The 23385-nt window shown below is 44.4% G+C and overlaps 1 protein-coding gene across 2 annotated transcripts in view; it reads left to right on the forward strand.

The window, feature by feature from the left end:
* The window catches only part of OSCP1 (organic solute carrier partner 1), a 75825-nt gene that overhangs the window by 30630 nt on the left and 21810 nt on the right, over positions 1-23385 (forward strand). For both annotated transcript variants that reach the window (XM_040424418.1, XM_040424419.1), the window contains 7 exons: positions 1240-1394; positions 5382-5549; positions 8052-8132; positions 8587-8690; positions 9370-9498; positions 13264-13333; positions 14940-15079. In XM_040424418.1, coding sequence (XP_040280352.1) covers positions 1240-1394; positions 5382-5549; positions 8052-8132; positions 8587-8690; positions 9370-9498; positions 13264-13333; positions 14940-15079 — 847 coding nt within the window. The remainder of the gene's footprint in view (positions 1-1239; positions 1395-5381; positions 5550-8051; positions 8133-8586; positions 8691-9369; positions 9499-13263; positions 13334-14939; positions 15080-23385) is intronic.

The following is a 23385-nucleotide window of genomic DNA, read 5'->3' on the forward strand; positions in this document are numbered from 1 at the left end:
GTTCAACTTTCTATCTGAAAAATGCACTTGGTAACTATGGATATATGCAAATCGTGTGGCTGGCCACACCCACCTGCATTTGGTTTCACCCTAAAAGGTGCATCCTGGTTTCTATGGGCGACAAGGAGACTTTTTCTGTGAGAAAGCTTTGATGCCCATAGTCGTTATTCACTATATATGGTTGGTACATTTCCTCTTGGCTTATTATTTGAAGTGTTGTCTTAGATTGAAAAGTAGAAGCCTTCTTTATGGATATGTGGACCTCTGTGGATCAGCTGTTGGGCATCCACAATGCCAGAAACTATGCAGTGTACAGAGCAGCAGCAGAAGGCTCGGTACACTATGTAGATTCCAGCGCCAGTGTGCTGCAGCTGTACTCCCATTCGCTAGGAGCTGGGCTGCAGTACCCCAACATGGCCACATCACAGCGTACAGAGCTGTCCGTTTCTAGCTCTGTACACTGTATTTAGGGGCAGACTGGAAACTTAAAGTGGCCCTGGAACAAAAAATAAAAGTCGTCCCATGTTGTTGTTGGGTCCATAATGACAGTAGGTAGGGACAACAGAAGTAGACCAGCAATACTGCAGTGCAGAACAACATACCACCCCAGCAGAACCAAATGCCACAGTCCAGCACAAAATAATTCTGTCTGAGCCACAGTTATGACACTCTCTATTATCATCTTGAGGATGGCAATACAGTTGAATTCAGGAAGGCACCTGTGGCCATTGGCCAGGGGCATAAATTCCTGATGGTTCTTGCATTAATTAATGCTGAGAGCATTCGATTATTATGTGCCTGGCTGACGGTCATGAGGAATCCTTGGGTGGTCCCCTGGGCTTTGGCCTAGGGTAGATTTCCCTGTAGACTCTATGGTCGGTCTGCCCATGACTGTATTTATTCATTTTTTGACATATTCTACAGCGCTTTACAGACATTAGCATCACATTGTCCCCAGTGGAGCTCACAATCTAAGTTCCTATCAGTATATCTTTGGAGTGTGAGAGGAAACCCACGCAAACACGGGGAGAACATACAAACGCAGATTGTGCAGATGGTGACCTTGGTCAAATTCGAACCTAGGAACCCAGCGCTGTAAGCCACCAGTGCTAACCATTGAGCTAGCGGCTGCCCAAAACAGCTGAACGGTTGGGGTGCCAACAATTTAGAAAGACAAGTAAACTGCACAACGTTATTACTACATGTTATAGGAGAAATGTCTTACTGTCTGTATTACAGTTATGAATGATATCATCACCACCATGTTTAACAAGAAGTTTATGGAAGAGCTGTTTAAGCCTCAAGAGCTGTACTCAAAAAAAGCCCTCAGGACAGTATTTGACCGCCTGGCCCATGCATCTATCATGAGACTAAACCAAGCAAGTATGGACAAGGTAGGCAGAGATAAAAATCGGGGGTTAGGAGTCTTCATTGACTGGATTGTGGATATATAAAGGATATGGACACCTTTGTAAAAATAAAAAATGTACACAAATTAATTTTTGTCTATTTTTCTTTTTTTTTCTTTTTTTCCTATGCACAGCAGGCTGCTCTCAGTGAATTTACAGAGAATCAGTCATTTGTTGCCTGCACCATCATATTGATATTTGGCCTGATGTGCTGCCATTGTTATTAGGGATAAGCGAATCGACTTCGGATGAAACATCCGAAGTCGATTCGCATAAAACTTTGTTCTAATACTGTACGGAACAGGAGACTGCGCATAATAACTTCATAAATTATTTTATACTGTAAAAAACCATTTCCCGAACTCGGGTTCGGTTCCAAGTGGTACCTTGGAACCGAACCAGAGTTTGGGAAAAGTTTTTTTTTTCAGTATGAATCAATTTCTGAAGTTATTATGTGAAGTCTCGTGAGACTTCGCAAAGTAATAACTTCGGATCATCAGAGCCAATACATTCTAATACTGTACGGAGCTCCTGCTCCGTACAGTATTAGAACAAAGTTTTATGCAAATCGACTTTGGAAATTTCATCCAAAGTCGATTCGCTCATCCATAATAACAATGGCTGCACATCAGGCCAAATATCAATATGACGGTGCAGGCCAATGGATCTGGCAACAAATCCAGGACAATATAAGAATTTAAAAAAATGGCAGCACTCTCACAAAAATTTGTGAAAAGAAAAACACTTTATTCACCCCTGTGGTCGCAACTAGGGATGAGCGAACTTGTGTTTCAAGTTTGGCGTACAAGGTTCAGGTTTGGGTTATGTAAGAATTCCGTTATGTATTCTGCTACCACGGACCATAACTAAGGGTCCATTCACACGTCCGCATAATGGGTCCGCACCCCTTCTGCAATTCATTTTCAATGGGGCCGCAAAAGATGCAGACAGCACACCATGTGCTGTCCGCATCCGCACATCCGTTCGGTGGCCCGCAAAAAAATAGAGCATATCCTATTCTTGTCCGCAGCCACGGACAAGAATAGGCATTTCTATCATAGTGCCGGTGCTCCGTTAGATTTCCCTACCCGTGAGATTTCCCGACCCTCGTCACTTCCTGCTGTGACGCGGCAGCACCGGACATGATGTGAGGAGCTGTGCCGCACCGCGCAAGCGCACAACGACGGGGTAGGGCCCGTATTTTATGTGTCAGCAGCAGCTAATTGACACCTTGAGATTTAGCATGGCTGTCATAGCTGATCCGGGACGGCTCTTACTGGGAGTAGTCAAAGTGCTGGGTGGGTGACTACTCCCCATGTTCCAGGCCAGGTTTTGCCAGGCATAAAAACCAGCCAGCACTGCCAGGTGTGTGGATTTACCTCCCTCTGACAGTGGAGCTCAGGAGTCTGTGTGCTGTGAACTGAGGGCTGTGCTGGGATTTGAGGTTTGAGCCGGGCTGGAGGACTCAGGCCCCTCTAAAGGCGAACAGGCCGCCTATGGACTTTATGAGGCTGAACTGCTAACAGGGTGTAAATTAACACCCAGGAGAAAAGGTGACTTTTATTGTTTATGGACTTTCCTTGTGTGTAAACAAACACCAAGCCACCTGCGTTTTCTGATGCACCAATGTGTGAATCAACACCGCTGTTTGATTCAAGAACTGTGTACTTTGCCTCTATACTGAATCCGCTATTCCTAACTACCAGAGCGAATCCCCACTAATATATATATACACTGCTTAAAAAAATAAAGGGAACACAAAAATAACACATCCTAGATCTGAGTTAATTAAATATTCTTCTGAAATACTTTGTTCTTTACATAGTTGAATGTGCTGACAACAAAATCACACAAAAATAAAAAAAATGGAAATCAAATTTTTCAACCCATGGAGGTCTGGATTTGGAGTCACACTCAAAATTAAAGTGAAAAAACACACTACAGGCTGATCCAACTTTGATGTAATGTCCTTAAAACAAGTCAAAATGAGGCTCAGTAGTGTGTGTGGCTCCACGTGCCTGTATGACCTCCCTACAACGCCTGTGCATGCTCCTGATGAGGTGGCGGACGGTCTCCTGAGGGATCTCCTCCCAGACCTGGACTAAAGCATCTGCCAACTCCTGGACAGTCTGTGGTGCAACGTGACGTTGGTGGATAGAGCGAGACATGATGTCCCAGATGTGCTCAATTGGATTCAGGTCTGGGGAACGGGCGGGCCAGTCCATAGCATCAATGCCTTCATCTTGCAGGAACTGCTGACACACTCCAGCCACATGAGGTCTAGCATTGTCTTGCATTAGGAGGAACCCAGGGCTAACCGCACCAGCATATGGTCTCACAAGGGGTCTGAGGATCTCATCTCGGTACCTAATGGCAGTCAGGCTACCTCTGGCGAGCACATGGAGGGCTGTGCGGCCCTCCACCAAAGAAATGCCACCCCACACCATTACTGACCCAATGCCAAACCGGTCATGCTGGAGGATGTTGCAGGCAGCAGAACGTTCTCCACGGCGTCTCCAGACTCTGTCACATGTGCTCAGTGTGAACCTGCTTTCATCTGTGAAGAGCACAGGGGGCCAGTGGCGAATTTGCCAATCTTGTTCTCTGGCAAATGCCAAACGTCCTGCACGGTGTTGGGCTGTAAGCACAACCCCCACCTGTGGACGTCGAGCCCTCATATCACCCTCATGGAGTCTGTTTCTGACCGTTTGAGCAGACACATGCACATTTGTGGCCTGCTGGAGGTCATTTTGCAGGGCTCTGGCAGTGCTCCTCCTGTTCCTCCTTGCACAAAGGCGGAGGTAGTGGTCCTGCTGCTGGGTTGTTGCCCTCCTACGGCCTCCTCCACGTCTTCTGATGTACTGGCTTGTCTCCTGGTAGCGCCTCCATGCTCTGGACACTACGCTGACAGACACAGCAAACCTTCTTGCCACAGCTCACATTGATGTGCCATCCTGGATAAGCTGCACTACCTGAGCCACTTGTGTGGGTTGTAGACTCCGTCTCATGCTACCACTAGAGTGAAAGCACCGCCAGCATTCAAAAGTGACCAAAACATCAGCCAGGAAGCATAGGAACTGAGAATTGGTCTGTGGTTACCACCTGCAGAACCACTCCTTTATTGGGGGTGTCTTGCTAATTGCCTATAATTTCCACCTGTTATCTATCCCATTTGCACAACAGCATGTGAAATTGATTGTCACTCAGTGGACAGTTTGATTTCACAGAAGTGTGATTGACTTGGAGTTACATTGTGTTGTTTAAGTGTTCCCTTTATTTTTTTGAGCAGTGTATATATATATATATATATATATATATATATGTCATTTATCAAACTGGTGTAAAGTAGAACTGGCTTAGTTGCCCATAGCAACCGATCAGATTCCACCTTTCATTTTTCACAGCTCCATTGGAAAACGCCATGGTTCTGACTGTAGATCGCTGCACTAACGTTATCAGCAGAAATATCTATTGTGTCTACAAATAATGGACAATCTACAAAATGGAAAGTGAGACATAGATCTGCTGATTACAGGCTGTAGCATACTGTAAGACTCACCATGTTGTGGATTGGAATGAAATATTACAAGTTCCAGCAGCCTATATGTAAGTGGCTGCTAGCTGAGCTATGTAACAGGATGTGGGGGCTGGGCAGCAGAGCTTGTGCTGGCGCATGTAAAATCCACAGGAACACCCACAGATTCTCACAGGAGATTACAGCCCTGAGCAAAATCCAGGGCATGTGAAGCAACGCTGATACCAATAAACAAACAAGTGCAATTTTATTATGTGCTGCATTACAGTAAGATATGGGGTTATTGATTTTTAGTGCACAAAGGTGTCCATAGCCTTAAAGCTAATTGTATGGATGGTAACTGAGTTGGGTACATGCCTACTAAGTGAAAAATGCTCGGGTCAAGTGCTATGTGCTGTTCAAGTCTACTATGATATCTTCTATTTTTATTCAAACAGCTTTATGATCTGATGACAATGGCCTTCAAGTACCAGGTTCTATTGTGCCCTCGCCCCAAAGATATCCTGTTAGTTACGTTTAACCACATGGATGCCATCAAAGACTTCATCCGGGACTCTCCAAGCATTTTGAACCAAGTTGAAGAGACTTTCCGGCAGCTCATTGATGTAAGAGGGTATACTCTAATGAGAGCATAGGTGGATAGTTTTAAAACTCGCATTAGACCTCATGCACATGACCGTTGCCTGTTTTGCAGTCCGTAAATAGCGAATCTGCAAAACACGGATACCGGCCGTGTGCATTCCACCCATAAACAACATAACTTTTTTCCTTATTGAGTCTATGGGAAAATGTTTCAGTAAGGCCTCATGCACACGAGCGTTTTATTTTGCGGTCCGCAAAGCGGATTTCCGTTTTTCAGTGACCGTTTTTTTCATCCGTGGGTCTTCCTTGATTTTTGGAGGATCCATGGACATGAAAAAAAAGTCGTTTTGGTGTCAGCCTGGCTGTGCGGAGCCAAACGGATCCGTCCTGACTTACAATGCAAGCCAATGGGGACGCATTGCTTATAGCACAGACCTGTCACTTACCAGTAGGAGGAGCGCCCGGCCGGTCACAGACATCGCAGGTAAGTATAATGCTTCTAAAAATTGCTAAGTAACCATGGCAACCAGGACTGCAGTAGAGTCCTGGTTGCCATGGTTACCGATCGGAGCCCCAGCGATTAAACTGGGACTCCGATCGGAACTCTCCACTGCCACCAATGATGGGGGAACGTGATTTTAACTAGGGGGGGGGGGTGGGAGAGGTGAGGCCGCACTGGCCACCAATGATGGGGGATTCGGAACGTTATTTTAACTAGGGGGGGAGGAGGTGAGGCCGCACTGGCCACCAATAATGGGGGATTCGGAACATGATTTTAACTAGGGGGGGGAGGAGGTGATGCCGCACTGGCCACCAATGATGGGGGATTCGGAACGTGATTTTAACTGGGGGGGGGGAGGTGAGGCAGCACTGGCCACCAATGATGGGGGATTCTGAACGTGATTTTAATAAGGGGGGGGGGGAGATGTGAGGCCGCACTGGCCACCAATGATGGGGGATTCGGAACGTGATTTTAACTGGGGGGGGGGGGAGGGGAGGCCGCACTGGCCACGAATAAATATAATATTGGGGAGGGAGGGGGTCTGCCCCCTCCTGCCTGGCAGCACCTGATCTCTTACAGGGGGCTATGATACGCACAATTAACCCTTTAGTTGCGGCACCTGAGGGGTTAATTGTGCGGATCACAGCCCCCTGTAAAAGATCGGGTGCTGCCAGGCAGAAGGGGGCAGTCATGTACGCAGTTCTCAGTATATTCTAACTTGAAGCGTCCCCATCACTATGGGAACGCCTCTGTGTTAGAATATACTGTCGGATATGAGTTTTCACGAAGTGAAAACTCATATCTGAAAAAGCTTTTATGCAGACGGATCTGCGATCCGTCTGTGTGAAAGTTGCCAACGGCCACGGATCACGGATGCGGATGCCAATCTTGTGTGCATCCGTGTTTTTTCACGGACCCATTGACTTGAATGGGTTCGTGAACCGTTGTCCGTCCAAAAAATAGGACAGGTCCTATTTTTTTGACGGACAGGAAACACGGATCACGGCCGCGGATGAACAACGGTGCATTTTCCGAGTTTTCAACGGACCCATTGAAAGTCAATGGGTCCGCAGAAAATCACGGAAAATGGAACAACGGCCACGGATGCACACAACGGTCGTGTGCATGAGGCCTAAATGTCTGGAAAAACACACCACACCCAGAACATGCTGTGAAATCAAAGAGCAAAAAAACACTAGGTAACTTAAAATTACACTACAAAAAAAGCTGTGTTTATAGGGCATTTATAATTTCATAATGGCGAGCATGTAACAACTGGTCACAGTGGGGCAGATTTACTAATCCTGTACATGGCGTACACTTAGACAGGCTGTCTAGACCTGCAAAAGATTCATCACAGGGTCTCAACCTGGATCATGAATCAAGGGCAGGGATAGACACTTTTATGTGACTCTGAGGGACATTTGTTAAAGAGCCATAGTTGTTATGTAAAAAACGCGCACTTTATGGCATACACCATAATTTGTGACTTTTTAGATTTCTCTAGACTTTTCCAATGTGGCAAGAAAGGGGCAGGGCTTCCCACGGCCTGGCAAAAGTTATAACTGAAGTCTTTGCGAGCCCCTAGCTTGCGTAGACCAGTATCTAGTGCATGGCACAGCAGAGATGCACTTAATTTATAAAGAGGCAGATGCTTCTTCATAAATTAGGTGCATCTTACTCCAGTGCCAGTGCAGGGAGATCAAGACCCTGTCCCTTTTTCAGACTAGGAGCAGAAACCTTTTCTAATCTTAGATGAGCCAAATTGCGCCACTTTTAAGCATAATTTACACCAAAATCTAAGGTGCACTCACATTAGTAAGCCGGGGCAGTGATTTTTGCTCCCCCAAAAAATGCGGTAAAAAATCTAGCGGTTCTGAAAAACAGACGTAGTGTGAAACCACCCTGATATTCCACTTTTTGAAATGAATGAACTGCTGTATATCAGAGATTTCCATTAGTTGCTATACGTGTTACATAATTCACACCAGGAAATTACTGAATGTGCTCTTCTTCCTTCCAGATGTATAACTGTCTTCCTGCTGGTGAGTTTCAGCTTGTTAGGCAAACTTTGCTGATCTTCTTCCAGGACATGCACATTAGGGTAAGGACTAATAGTGGGCCATTCATGGTCAGTGCTGATATGTCTTAGTCTTTTAACCACAAGATACAAGAATAGTTACATTGCTATTGTGTTTTGCAAACTCAAAAGACTGTTTTTTTGTATCATGCCTGTGTATTTTAAGGCACCATTTACACGTCCGCAAATGGGTCCGCATCCGTTCCGCAATTTTGCGGAACGGGTGCGGACCTATTCATTCTCTATGGGGTCGGGAGATATGCGGACAGCACACAGTGTGCTGTCCGCATCTGCATTTCCTGAGCTCCGGTCCGCGGCTCCCGAAAAAAAAGAACATGTCCTATTCTTGTCCGCAATTGCGGACAAGAATAGGCAGTTCTATGGGGGATGCCGGCCGGGTGTATTGCGGATCTGCAATACACTACAGACGTGTGAATGGGCCCTAACAGGTTTTTATACCATTCAAATTTTTTTGTAGGTTTCTATTTTCTTAAAAGACAAAGTCCAAAACTCTAATGGGCGTTTTGTTCTGCCAACATCTGGTCCCGTTCCTTGGGGCACTGAGGTACCTGGGCTAATAAGGTGAGCACTGACCGATATTTTCTATTATTTTGGTTACAATGATTATTGCTGGAGAAAGCTGTGCCTGGACATTCATTTTTCCAGCAATGGTCTCAAGTGAATGGTTGATCATATCATGGATCAATGAACTGGGTAATTTATGGTTCATAGAGAGAGATCCAGATTTGGGGATCCCCTCTGATCTCCTTATAGCTTAAAGTGGTATTCCGGTTCCATGATATTGATGACCTATTCTCAGGATAAGACGAGTGGCGGTCTGACTTTTGACACCTCCACTGAAGGGGCTGCGGCGCTAGTGCAAGAGCTGCATTCTGTTCAGTATTTACCTGCACACCATCTACATTATAGCATCGGTGCAGTAATTACAGCTTCCTCTCCCGTTCACTTGGAAGGGACAAATAGTTATTACACTGCAGCGACGCTACAATGCAGACAGCATGCAGGTAAACACTGAAGAGAACGCAGCTCTTGCACTACCGCCGCAGCCCCTTCAAGCGGCCGATTGATGGAGGTGCCGAGATTCAGACTGCCACCAATCTAAAATTGATGACCAACCCGAGACTAAGTCATGAATTTTATGAAACTGGAATACCCATAATATGGCAAATGAATAGGTGTTGTGATTTTTAGGTCGCTATTCTTCCCATCATTCATTTACCTGTCCATTTGCTGACTCTAGGATATTCAACTTTAAAGAAGAGGAGGTGAAGACAGTGGAGTTTCAGAATGGTGGAAATTATGTCAGTCCACTGCGGGAAGGGTCTTATGATCTTTTTGGTGACCGAGTTCTCAAACTTGGAACAAATATGTAAGTACTTATTTGCATAGCAGCTCTATCATTCGCAGTGTGATCCACAGGAAATAACTAGTCATGTTAATCCCTTAATGGCCAGACACCTTTTACTGTTTTTACACAAGTGGTTAATGGCCCTATCTATGTGATAAGCCTCATTCACACGTCCGTGCTCAAATCCGTGAGAAGGTGGTCAGTGATGCATCCGTGAAGATTTCGATGAAGGATTCGTGTTAGGTCGGTGTGTCCGTTTTTTGCCATCCGTGTTTCACTGACACTGCACAGCTGAAAAATCTTTTTCAAAGCATCTCTTCCTAATGATTTGTGAAACACGGATGCAACACGGATGGCATCCATGTTGCATCTGTGGCTTTTACTGACCCATAGACTATAATGGGCGTGATGGTTCCGTGAAAATAGAGCATGCAGCCATACTAAAAACACGGACCCACGAACGGTGCTAGAACACTGATGTCTGAATACACACATTAAAATGGGTACGTGTGCTGTCCGTGGAGAACACGTACAGCACACGTCTGTGGAGCACTGACATGTGAATGAGGCTTTAGACTGCCAGATTCATTTCTGTGCTGCTTTTTTCATGACAAAAAGGTCTGTTTAATTTCTTTTTAAAGAAATATGTATATTTTTATTTTATTTAGAGTAAGGTGTAAAAAAAAATTTTTTTTTTTATTTATAAATTTCTAATTTGACATCAAAGTACGTTAAAATAGGTTACCTATTGTAGTTTGTCTGTTTTGATATTTATATAGTCTCAGGTGAATGGGCAGCTATTGTCATATTATCAGTTTTTTTCCATGTTATTTATTTTATTTTATTTTTTAACTTTTGGATGTATATATTTTTGTTACATAAAATATCCTCCAAGTGGTCATTAAAGACCTGCAGAGGCTTTCACACTTTAGCTTTTATTATTTTTTTTATTTAAATGTTTCCATTTTCCACTGTAAGGCTTTCATCAGTTTTAGGCCTCATGCACACGGCCATGGTTTGGGTCCGCATCCGAGCCGCCGTTTTGGCGGCTCGGATGTGGACCCATTCACTTCAATGGGTCCGCAAAAGATGCAGACAGCACTCAGTGTGCTGTCCACATCCGTTGCTCCGTTTCGCGGCCCCGCTAATAAAATATACCATGTCCTATTCTTTTCCGCGCTTTGCGGACAAGAATAGGCATTTATATTAAAGGCTGTCCGTGCCGTTCCGCAAATTGCGGAACGCGCACGGACGCCATCCGTGTTTTGCGGATCTGCAATTTGCGGACTGCAAAACACACCACGGTCGTGTGCATGCGGCCTTAGTCTGGCCGGGACCTGACGCTCATCCTGAAAACTGGCTGATCCCTCCGGATCCCATTATAGTCAAAGGACTTGTGGTGGTGAACGGCAGTATCCAGCTAGGCCGGATCTGGTGAACTTCGGCAGGCTGTTCTTCTGCCGAAACATCCTACCGCATACCTTTGCCATGTATGTAAATGAACCATCCATAGGAGTCCAAGTTACATTTAAAAAACCATCCCCTGACATGACATTAGTCTTTCTCAGAGTTGATCTGGGTCTGCTTATGCCAGGGGGACATTAGCGTTTCTATTCATGCGTATTGCTCTTCTCATAAATATATATATATGGGGAAGGACGCTAAAACAAAATAACAAATCTTTATTATAATGTCTCAGTAAAATATAGGGGTATCTACCCAAACTGCACAAAGCAGCTGATTGAACCGTCAGTGATTTATGGGACCACCATCATAATACCACACTGGTGAAGGTGGAACTGCACTGTAACAGAATGAACGGTAGGTCCCACAAACTAAAACCCACCAACACTAGGGGGCAAATCACCACAGGGTCCTAGGTGTGAGACCTGGATATCTGGTACCGAGTGTAGCACCAGATATCACTACTAACAGTGGATGTCAGCGCGCAGACATCCACTGCACTGACACCATACAGGTCCAGGACTGAGACAGGGTAAGAGCCGCTGACTCCGACTGGTGTGTCAAGAGCACCGATTCCCCTGACACTGTCCTATATAGTTAGTGCTCAACGCGTTTCCATGCACTAAATGTGCACTTCATCAGGAGCAACATGCACCGTAAATGGAGCCCACAGCCTCTGATATGGATGTTTATCGGAGTCAGCGGCTCTTACCCTGTCTCAGTCCTGCACCTGTATTGTGTCAGTGCAGTGGATGTCTGCGCGCTGACATAGAAACATAGAATGTGTCGGCAGATAAGAACCATTTGGCCCATCTAGTCTGCCCAATAGATCTGAATACTATGGATAGCCCCCGGCCCTTATCTTATATGAAGGATAGCCTTATGCCTATCCCATGCATGCTTAAACCCCTTCACTGTATTTGCAGCTACCACTTCTGCAGGAAGGCTATTCCATGCATCCACTACTCTCTCAGTAAAGTAATACTTCCTTATATTACTTTTAAACCTTTGCCCCTCTAATTTAAAACTGTGTCCTCTTGTGGTAGTTTTTCTTCTTTTAAATATTCTTTCCTCTTTTACCTTGTTGATTCCCTTTATGTATTTAAAAGTTTCTATCATATCCCCTCTGTCTCGTCTTTCTTCCAAGCTATACATATTAAGGTCCTTTAACCTTTCCTGGTAAGTTTTATCCTGCAATCCATGTACTAGTTTAGTAGCTCTTCTCTGAACTCTCTCTAGAGTATCTATATCCTTCTGGAGATATGGCCTCCAGTACTGCGCACAATACTCCAAGTGAGGTCTCACCAGTGTTCTGTACAGCGGCATAAGCACTTCACTCTTTCTACTGCTTATACCTCTCCCTATACATCCAAGCATTCTGCTGGCATTTCGTGCTGCTCTATTACATTGTCTTCCCACCTTTAAGTCTTCTGAAATAATTACTCCTAAATCCCTTTCCTCAGATACTGAGGTCAGGACTGTGTCAAATATTCTATATTCTGCCCTTGGGTTTTTACGCACCAGGTGCATTATCTTGCACTTATCCACATTAAATTTCAGTTGCCAGAGTTCTGACCATTCTTCTAGTTTTCCTAAATCCTTTTCCATTTGGCGTTTCCCTCCAGGAACATCAACCCTGTTACATATCTTTGTGTCATCAGCAAAAAGACAAACCTTCCCATCGAGGCCTTTTGCAATATCACTTATGAAGATATTAAACAAAATTGGTCCCAGTACAGATCCCTGTGGAACCCCACTGGTAACATGACCTTGTTTTGAATGTTCTCCATTGACTACAACCCTCTGTTGTCTGTCACTCAGCCACTGCCTAATCCATCCTCTGTTAGTAGTGATATCTGGTGCTACACTTGGTACCAGATATCCAGGTCTCACACCTAGGACCCTGTGGTGATTTGCCCCCTAGTGTTGGGGGGTTTTAGTTTGTGGGACCCACCGTTCATTCTGCTCCAGTGCAGTTCCACCTTCACCAGTGTGGTATTATGATGGTGGTCCCATAAATCAGTGACGGTTCAATCAGCTGCTTTGTGCAGTTTGGGTAGATACCCCTATATTTTACTGAGACATTATAATAAAGATATGTTATTATAAACCCGTTCAATCTTTGCCTCAGGGTCCAGGACCCGACCTGCTCCCGCCAGTTTGGCGGATTATTAATGCACTGATGCCAAAGGATGTTGCTGAAAACTTGGAACCTGCACTGCCCTATATAAAAAAAAAACAGTAGATGGCAATTAATGGGTTAAAGTGACCATAAAAAAAGAAGATATGTAAAGTCAAGTTTAATGTGATATGTGTTGGCAGGTACAGTGTAAGCCGCTCTGTGGAGACTCACATGTCTGGAACCTTAAAAAGCTCCGCATCACACACCAAGGTAATATCATTTAGGAATGTGAGGGATTTGATTGCTATTAGCCCTAAGTCTTAGAGAATCATTCACACAGGTCGGTTCCCACTGTTCAGCTGCAGTAAAGCAACATGCGACAATCACCCCCTGCTGTGGTCGCTTGTCCTTATACAGATTCATTGTTTGTTGACCCCACATCCCTGTTGACACCGGCTGATCTGCTGCCCACCAAACCGGGATTTGGGGTTCTGCAGGAAGATACCTGTGACCTACTGTACGTAACCTTTACACGAGGCAGTGATCACACGGGCATTTGTATGAATGTTGCTGTAATTAGAATTCTAAGAAATTCAGGGTGTGGAAATCGTATCGCTCTGGGACATGCAGTTCCGGGCGCCGGGCAGGTAAGTTTGTTCAGTAGCTTAGCCCTACTGCGGGCAAGTAGCAGGGCTGAGATGGCTTTGGATCAGCGACGAGCTGGCAGTGGATCAGCGACGAGCTGGGGGCGTGGAGCAGCGGGGACCGAGCAGTGGGCGTAGAGCAGTGACGCAGCCGCGGTGACAGAGCGGGGGGGGGGGGGGGGCGTGGTGTAGTGACAGCGTGGGGAAGAAGAAATGACAGAGCTGGAGGGGTGGAGCAATGAAAGGTTCTGTCAAGTCTCCGGCTCGGGGGGAGGAGCAGTGACAGAGCCCTTACAGAGCCAGGGGCATTGATAGAACTCTCCTCTGCCAGCATCCCTCAGAGGACCCCTTTCTGCAGGTGTTGTCAAACTGGGAAGGCATGGTCCTTTCCATGCCACATCAGCAGCTCATTTGCCTAAACCACCTAGAGGTACGGGTAGTAATGTGCTAAGAGCAAGAGTGTGCACTAAACTAATTGCTGTGATCACATTAAGGCCTCGTTCACACCAGGCAGTGCGTTCCGGCCTGATTCTGTCCAGACTGCACTGCGGCCGGCTAACTATATTGTGGGGTAGGAGGGGGCGAAGTGGTCTGTTGAAGTGATTGGCACCATAACCATGCCCAACGGCTGCAATGCGATCGGCTGCACAGGATCGCAAGGCACATTATGCCTGCGGTCCAGTCCAAGTAGCATTTTGACCGGACCTCAGGCATAATTGTGCCTTGCGATCCCGTGCATCCGATCGCCTGCGGCTACGGTGCCATTCACTTCAATGGATCGTCACGCCCCCTCCTACCCCACAACATAGTGAGCCGGCCGCGATGTAGTGCATTCTGGACAGAATCATCTGGTGTGAACGCGGACTAAACTTAGAGTCATTTCACACCACAAAGAATGGAACACAAGCCAGCCACCTCCCTGCATAAGGAAGCGTGGCGGTGGATTGAAATATGGTTTTGATTTAAAAAATGTTTTTGTATAAGGACAAGTAGATCGAGTCCCCGCTTTAGTCCTTCGACAAGTATTATTATTTTTTATTTCCACCCCCCTGGGAAAAAAGATCCCAAGATGCCAGTGAATGGAACTTCTCAGAGGCTACCAAAATGGTGTTTTGCTATATTTTGACAGATCAAACCAGAAAATCACATAATGGGCCATGTTCAGTAGCATAACTTTGCTTTGTCTTCTGTAATTGTTTGCATGTAAGTTCATTTTAGTTTGGCCTTTTCAGGAAAATGTGGTGCCAAATCCTCTGGCTAAAGAAGAACTGAATCTCCTTGCCCAGCTTCTTGGTGGTTTGGAGTTAAAGAAACCCTCTAGTACTGACCACAGCTTCCGACTTAACTTATTCATGAATGATGAGGAAGAAGAGTAAGTGGGGGCTTTAACATTTTCCTTGTTTCTTCAGCAGTTGTGTGGGATAAGCTGCACAAATTCCTTTCTGCTCCATCTCCCTACCATTAAATATACCATGGTGATAAGGAGATAAAGCATACAACCATTCTGTACTCAGGCTTCATGACAGCTCTACCTTACCTGTGATACCTTCAGGACTCAACAAGTCATAGGTGCCTGGAGCCATTATGCCAAAAACTTGATAGGCCATACTTTAGGGGTCAGTCTAACTGGCTCCTAAAGTTGACTGTGTTTTGTTGAGTTCTAGTATAAGGTCATCCTGCGGTAGTGCCAGATTATTGGAAATTTAGAACTATCAATCAGACTTTGGGAGACATTTCTCAAATCTGCCATGGCGTACAAATGTCACAAGCTTGAACTTTTGGAGTAATTTTGGACATTTGATGAGCTTCGGCACTTTCAAAAGTGGATTAAAAAGTTGGTCATGATTAGAGATTAGAGCACATTTATGTCTCATTTATGATGTGCTACATTTTAAAAAGTTGCATTTTCACGACAGGCAATCCCCTGGCATACTGTCATGGACAGCAGCTAAACCACATCACACTTGCGCCAAATGTAATAAAACGGAGTGTTACTTCATTAATTTGGCACAAGCAACACAAACCAAAGGCGCCTTTTATATTGCTGAATTGAGCAGACGATTGTCGGCTAAGGAATCGTTCCTTCTCGACAATCGCCTACTCATCAGTGGAGGAGACCACTGCTATTACATGCAGCGATCTCCTCCACAGTATGGGGAGCAGTGATCGATAAGGCCATTGCTCATCCCCATACTGAATCATTATTTGCCGGCAGCAGAGTGCTGTTTGGATGGCACGATCTGCTGCTGACATAAGATGATTTAGGTCACCGCACCAGCGATTCTATTACCAGATGAGCGAGTTGATAGGGTAATCTCCAGCACCTTTAGGCCCCTTCCACACGAGTGAGTTTTCCGCGTGGGTGCAATGCATGACGTGAACGCATAGCTTCCGCACTGAATCCTGATCCATTCATTTCAATGTGTCTGTGTACATGAGCGTTTTTTTTTTCACGCATCAGTTCTGCGTTGCGTGAAATACGCAGCATGTTCTATATTCTGCGTTTTTTACGCAGCTCTGGCCCCATAGAAGTGAATGGGGCTTCAGTGAAAAACGCATTGCATCCGGAAGCAAGTCCGGATACAATGCATTTTTCACTGATGGTTGCTAGATGTTGTTTGTAAACCTTCCGTTTTTTTATCACACGCGTGAAAAACGCATCAAAACGCATTGCACCCGCGCAGAAAAAAAATTAACGCAATTGCAGACAAAACTGACTGAACTTGCTTGCAAAATGGTGCGAGTTTCACTGAACGCATCCAGACCTTATCCGTCACGCTCATGTGAAAGAAGCCTTACACTGGCAGATTATCGCGTTGTTAATAATGATCTGCCCCAAGATTCAGCCAGTGTAAAGAGGCCTTTAAAACTGACAGCAAAAACACAGCAAAAGGTGAGTTTCCCCCTTTGTGTTCAAAATCTCATGAGTCACCAGAGAACTGGGATTATTTTCATTTTTTCTATTCCTGAAGGTGTATTTATGGTTTTCTGGACCATAAAGTGCTGGATTTAAGGGTATGTTCTCATGTGGCACAGACACTGCAGATTTTCAGTCTGGATTTTGTGAGCAGAACATCTGCAGTGTGTTACAGTAGCATCAAGGTGGATGAGAGTTGAACAGATCCCATCTACTTGCTGTGAAACAAATGTGTGCAGAAATCTGTAGTATGTAAATGTACCTTGTAGATTTTTACAGCGGATTTCACTGCATTGGGTAAAATTGGTGGAAAATTTACACTAAAATCCGCATGTAAGTCTACTTTCACACTGGCGTTTTGGCTTTCTGTCTGTGAGATCCGTTCAGGGATCTCACAAGCGGTCCAAAACTGAGCAGTTTTGCCCTAATGCATTCTGAATGGAAAAGGATCCGCTCAGAATGCATCAGTTTGCCTCCGTTCCGTCTCCATTCCGCTTTGGAGGCGGACACAATAACGCTGCCTGCAGCGTTTTGTTGTCCGTCTGACGACACTGAGCCAAACGGATCCGTCCTGACACACAATGTAAGTCAATAGGGACGGATCCATTTTCTATGACACAATCTGGCACAATAGAAAACGGATCAGTCCTCCATTGACATTCAACGGTGTTCAAGACGGATCCGTCTTGGCTATGTTACAGATAATACAAAAGGATCCGCTCTGAACGGATGCAGATGGTTGTATTATCTGAACGGATCGTCTGTGCAGATCCATGACTGATCCGCACCAAACCCGAGTGTGAAAGTATCCTAACTCAAGTGGATTCGGCCAATGATTCCTTGCAGATTTCTTCTACCCAGTTTACTTCCCCTGTAGATGTAAAATAAAGGACATTCACTACCTTATTTGAAATGCACATACTTATGAAGCAAAACGTATTGACAGTATAAGGGCTAACATAGTATATAAAGCCAAAAAATGACATTTGTCCATCCAGTTCGGCCTGTCATCCTGCAAGTTGATCCAGAGAAAGGCAAAAAAACAAACTGTGAGGTAGAAGCCAATTTTCCCCATTTAAGGGGAAGAAAATTCCTTCCCGACTCCAATCAGAATAACTCCCTGGATCAACGACCCCTCTCTAGTAGCTATTACCTGTAATATTATTACACTCCAGAAATACATCCAGGCCCCTCCTGAACTCTTTTAGTGAACTTACCATCACCACCTCCTCAGGCAGAGAGCTCCAGGGTGCTGTAGTCCACTGATTCCAGTTATTACTTTTTTTTTTTTTAATCAGATAATTTTTATTAAATATTTTCAAAACAAGAGATGTTATGACATCTTAAAAATCCCCCCCACCCCTTCCACCCCTTCCCACAAAACCTTTCAAGGCAAGAGCAATCTAACAAAGTCCCATAATAACAAGGTCCGGCATGTTAGCAAAGCAATATCACAAAGCTCGATACAGGATTACATTGCAGTATAGATCCGTATTTTGAACTATAATATACATTAATCATGTACATACAGACCTAATAACATGATAGATTGTGTATACATTTCAAAAGCCCCTTGAGGCAACTATTTCAATCAAATCACCTCAGATATTCCTAGAGTACTTCCTTTTATCCCTTTCAGTAATCTCTTTCATACCCCCATTCACACTCATTCCCATTCCCTTACACTTGGATATTATAATGTTGAATCCATAGTGACCAGATTTTCTCAAATTTTTTAAGACCGTTTCTTTTATGATAGACAAATTTTTCAAGGCGTATCAGCATATGTACTTTATTTTCCAGTTCACTCACCGATGGCGGCTGTCTATCCAACCAATGAAACGCTATCACCTTTCTCGCCTGATACAGCACTCGAAGGATAGCCAGTCTTTTCTCAGGCGCTACTTCAGACAATTCCACACATCCCAATATGCAGGTCACAATCTACATGTCAATTCTAACTTCGAATACATTCCTTACTATTTCTTCCACTCCCTTCCAGTATCTCCTTAGTCTGGGGCAGTTCCACATTAAGTGAATGAGGTCCGCATTCGCCACATCACATCTCGGACAACAATCATCTATTCTGTACCCTATTTTCTTCAAAAGGACTGGTGTTTTATATACGCGATGCACCAACAGGAGTTGAGACACCCTATGAGCCTCACTTACCGCTACCTGAGTAAATTCTTCTAGGACAGTATCCCATTGCTCCTCCGTTAAATCCGGAGCATCCTTCCTCCATTTCTCATATAGCGTAAACTCCTGCTTTTTAAACTGTGCTTCCATAAGACAGGCATAGTTCAACGAGATGACTCCTGATGTACCTCCACTAGACTTTACCAAGTCTATTACTGAGTTTTTCTGTGCAGGACGCACTACAACTACCTGTTCTTGGGCTCGCAGTGCGTGTCTAAGTTGCAAGAATAAATAAAATTGTGACTTCTGCAACTCAAATTCCTGCTGTAACTGAGTATATTCTTTAAGGATATTATTATCAAACAGCTGTCTCATATATTTAAGCCCTTTTTCTTCCCATACCTGAACTCCATTAACTTTATTTACTTCTTTATACATGAAATTCGGCCAGATATGAGTGAGATCAGAATATCCCTGTATGCCCATAACCTCCCTAGCTTTCCACCACGTGTTATGGATGGAGCGCAGTATCCTATATGTACTACCCATTTTGTGAAACGTGCCATCCTCCAGAGATGCCCTCAAGTTATCACTTCTCACCATAGCCTGAACAATTCTGCTGGCTGTGCCCAATTCATCCGTCGACTCCCATCCCCTCATATGCTGCAATTGTGCTGCCAGATAATACATCCATGGATCCGGAACTCCCAGACCTCCATTAGTTTTGGGTCTACATAAAGTCGCTAGTTTAATGCGGGGTGTGCCATTCTTCCAGATAAGGTCTCTAAATATTGCATTGACCACATAAAAGAATCTCAAAGGAAGCCATACTGGAGAATTATGCAACAGGTACAACAGCTGAGGCATCATTATCATTTTGATTAGGTTAGTTCTATCAAGGCATTCACCTTCTGTTTAAATTTTTGTAACAAGGGGGTGATGTTCAGTTTTTCAAAATCTGAATCGTTGCATGAAATCTGGATGCCCAGGTATTTAAAAGACTGAACAACCCGTAATCCTTCAACACATGAGCTGACCTGACTATTATCTCCCTTCAGAGGCATCAGCACTGATTTCGACCAGTTGATGCATAGACCTGACATATTCCCAAATCTATCAATCACCTCCATAGCTGCCGGAAGGGACACTGTCCAATTATCCAGAAATAATAACAGGTCATCTGCATATAAAGCTACTTTCTCTGTCAGGGTACCATACGTGAAGCCCTTAATCCCCTCTGAAGTTCGAATAGCCTCCGCTAGTGGTTCAACTGCAATCGCGAACAGCAAAGGTGACAGAGGGCAGACTTGCCTCGTCCCCTGTGTAGTACAAAGCTATCTGAAAGATTACCATTAACTCTTATTTTAGCTGATGGGCCCTTATAAAGGAGTTGTATCCATCCTATAAATGCACCGCCAAACCCCATTTTCTGCAGTACTTTCCACAAATATCTCCATTCCACACTATCAAATGCTTTGGCCGCATCAAGAGATGCGACCGCCGCATCCGGAGTGTCAACCTGCCCTTGAATGTTTAGGAAAAGGCGTCTAATGTTAACCGCTGTAGACATATTTGGCATAAAGCCGGCCTGATCCGGGTGAATAAGCTTAGAGATAATTGTGTTCAACCGATTGGCCAGTACTTTAGCAAGAATCTTAACATCCACCTGGAGTAATGAAATAGGCCTATAAGACTCAGCCTCCAATATATCTTTACCCGGTTTCGGTAGGACCACAATCGTCGCCTCAGTCATGCTGGGGGGGCAGTTTTTCCTGTATCTTTGCCTCCTTAATAACCTCTAATAACTGAGGCAGCATCACTGAGGCAAACCGCCTGTAGATCTCCACTGGCAGCCCATCACTTCCTGTAGCCTTATTATTGGACATACTTGATAACGCTATCTCCATCTCAGTGACTGTTATAGGAGAGTCTAATGTAGCACGCTGTTCAATTGTGAGTGCCGGCAATTGCAGACCCATAAGAAATTAATCTATCTCTGCATCTGAAGCTGTTAATCGGGAAGCATATAAGTTCGATTAGAACTCCTTCATAATCCCCAGTATCTGTTCCGGAGCATTACATTGAACCCCAGATGTATTCTTAAGAGCCGCTATATAACCGGAAGAACGTTGTGCTCTAGACACCATGGCCAACATTCTTCCTGTCTTTTCTCCCTCTTTATAATATACTTGTTTCTGGAAGAACTGTTTATTTCTAGCGTTAAGCAATAGCCTATCATTAAGCTCCTTTTGTGCCTCTTCCCATAACACCCTATGCCTTTCAATAGGTTGATCAACATATTTAGCTACAGCCGCTTCCATTGCTCGCGTTAATGCCTGTACCTTAGCTCTAGTTTCACTTTTTTTCCTGTTCACCTGTGCTATAAGTAGTCCTCTCATATAAGCTTTCATAGTGTCCCATACTATCAGTCGTGAAGTTGTAGGCAAATTGGTCCTAAAAAACTCTTCCAGTTGCTCCTTGATACTACCCACGTCTGCTAATAAAGGTAACCAGAAAGGGTTAAACGTCCATGACTTACCATTCCCTATTCTAGGGGGTATAAAGGTAGCGGACACCAATAATGGAGAATGATCCGTCAGCCGCCTGGCAAGGTATGTAATATCTTGTACTAAGCTTCCCATTTCCTTGTTCACCAGTGCAAAGTCTATTCTAGACAGCGAACTAAATGAACTAAAACAGCATGAGTATTGCTGTACCTGCGGGTTTCTTTCTCTCCATATATCAATTAGAGACACCTCCTGTAATAGTCTACCAAACGGAGTATATCTCCCGATGAGGCTTTCACCTCCATCCCCATTCTATCCATACTAGGGCATATTACATTATTAAAATCCCCCATTATGAGAACTGGAACCCCAGGGAAATCTGCTATGAAAGATAAAATCTTTCTAACTACAATTGGGGAGTATGGTGGTGGGATGTACACTCCACATACAACACACAACTGGTTGTACAAAGTACCATATAGGCATACATAACATCCGTCATCATCCACCTTGCTGGAGAGGCAGCAAAACTGGATGTTCTTATGAATTAAAATACTGACCCGCTAGCATATGTAGAATACGTGGAGTGAAATCCCACCCCCACCCAGGATGGCCTGAGTAATTGTACCTGCTCCGGCAACAGGTGAGTCTCTTGAAGGCAGCATATGAGAGGATGTAGCGGCCGAATGCTCTCCAGGATAGCTCTCCTTTTGGCCGTGTCTTTAATCCCACGCACATTCCAGCTAAGAAATTGAACGCAATTAGCCATTAGTACTGGATACACATCTTCTGCACATTTTTTGAGTACAACCTAGTTCCCTGCCCTTCTTTTCTCTTCGCTCTGGAAGATGGCACGCCACATTCCACTTCATACACATCCACATCCAGCCTTGCATCCACACATGCCTGAAATCGCTCTGCCTAATAACCTTTCCCAATCCCCTCCCCATCATAAACCTTACCAATTGGTGGCAAAAACGAAAGAACTCTTCAATATACTGGTCTTTCCGACAGGCCCCACAACACGCCCATATACTAGGCCAGTGGGACTAAACTATACCTGTCAGCAAGGCCAGTTGTGATCCTCTGCTGATAAACGGTATCAGCGAAAAGAACACAGCTAGAAATAACTTAGAAATATTTGATGTGCTAACGAAAGGTCGTCCACACACACTGCAGTTATAGTTGGTTGCCATTCCACACCCCACACTTTACCCGGATATTTAACATATGTTAAATATAACATATAACACCCTCTTCATATTTACGAGACATATTAGCTGAGCTATCCCTAGGATGTTAACCACCTAGCACTTCCCTGACAATTATTATAGCCCATATTATGCCTATTCCTATTCAGCAGTAGACAGATGAACCTTTACCCTATTTCTCATTTCCTTTCCTCTCTATATTGCATTTAACATGAAAACAGTGCAAAAAATACCAAAATAAAGAGGTGTAAGAATCAGGGTATTAGCCTCCGTCCTCCTATCTCAAGGGGTTCAATCCTCCTCTGACACCTCCTCTGTAGGATTAAATATGACCGGCATATAGTGAAGTACCCTCTTAGTTGTTATTAAAAAAAGGTTTTATTCTACTCACAAACAATGGTAGATAACAGGCATAATAAAATCAATTCGAACTCCTGCCCGACCCGGGTTTCGCTCTCTGGCTTCCACAGGGGCGACAACTGCGCATGTCCACAGCTGGGCCCTTTAAATAGCCCAATCACCCTTTCTCAAGCTGTGGGAGCCATAGCCCAATTAGCGTGTATTAAAACACATAAGTGAAATACAATACATTTAGCGTATCAATACTGTGACAAAGACATTTCACCATAATACAAAATCAACCATACAAAATATATTCAAAATTATCAGAGGTCAGTTAGACCATTTTAAATAGTGCCTATGTTTTTCCTTATCATGTCGCCGCAGCCTTGTAATATATATAACCTCATCCATATATTTAATTATCCCTATTCCCTAGACCATATTCATATATTGGGTATATCTTCCTTTTCACCAACCTTTATTTCATATTTTTCAAGGGCCTCTTGATCAAAAATATTCATACTTATCTTATACCTTTCCTCCCGTGCTCACCTAAACCCCT

This window comes from Bufo bufo, chromosome 3 (assembly GCF_905171765.1).
Source record: "Bufo bufo chromosome 3, aBufBuf1.1, whole genome shotgun sequence".
In the NCBI taxonomy this organism is placed as follows: Eukaryota; Metazoa; Chordata; class Amphibia; order Anura; family Bufonidae; genus Bufo; species Bufo bufo.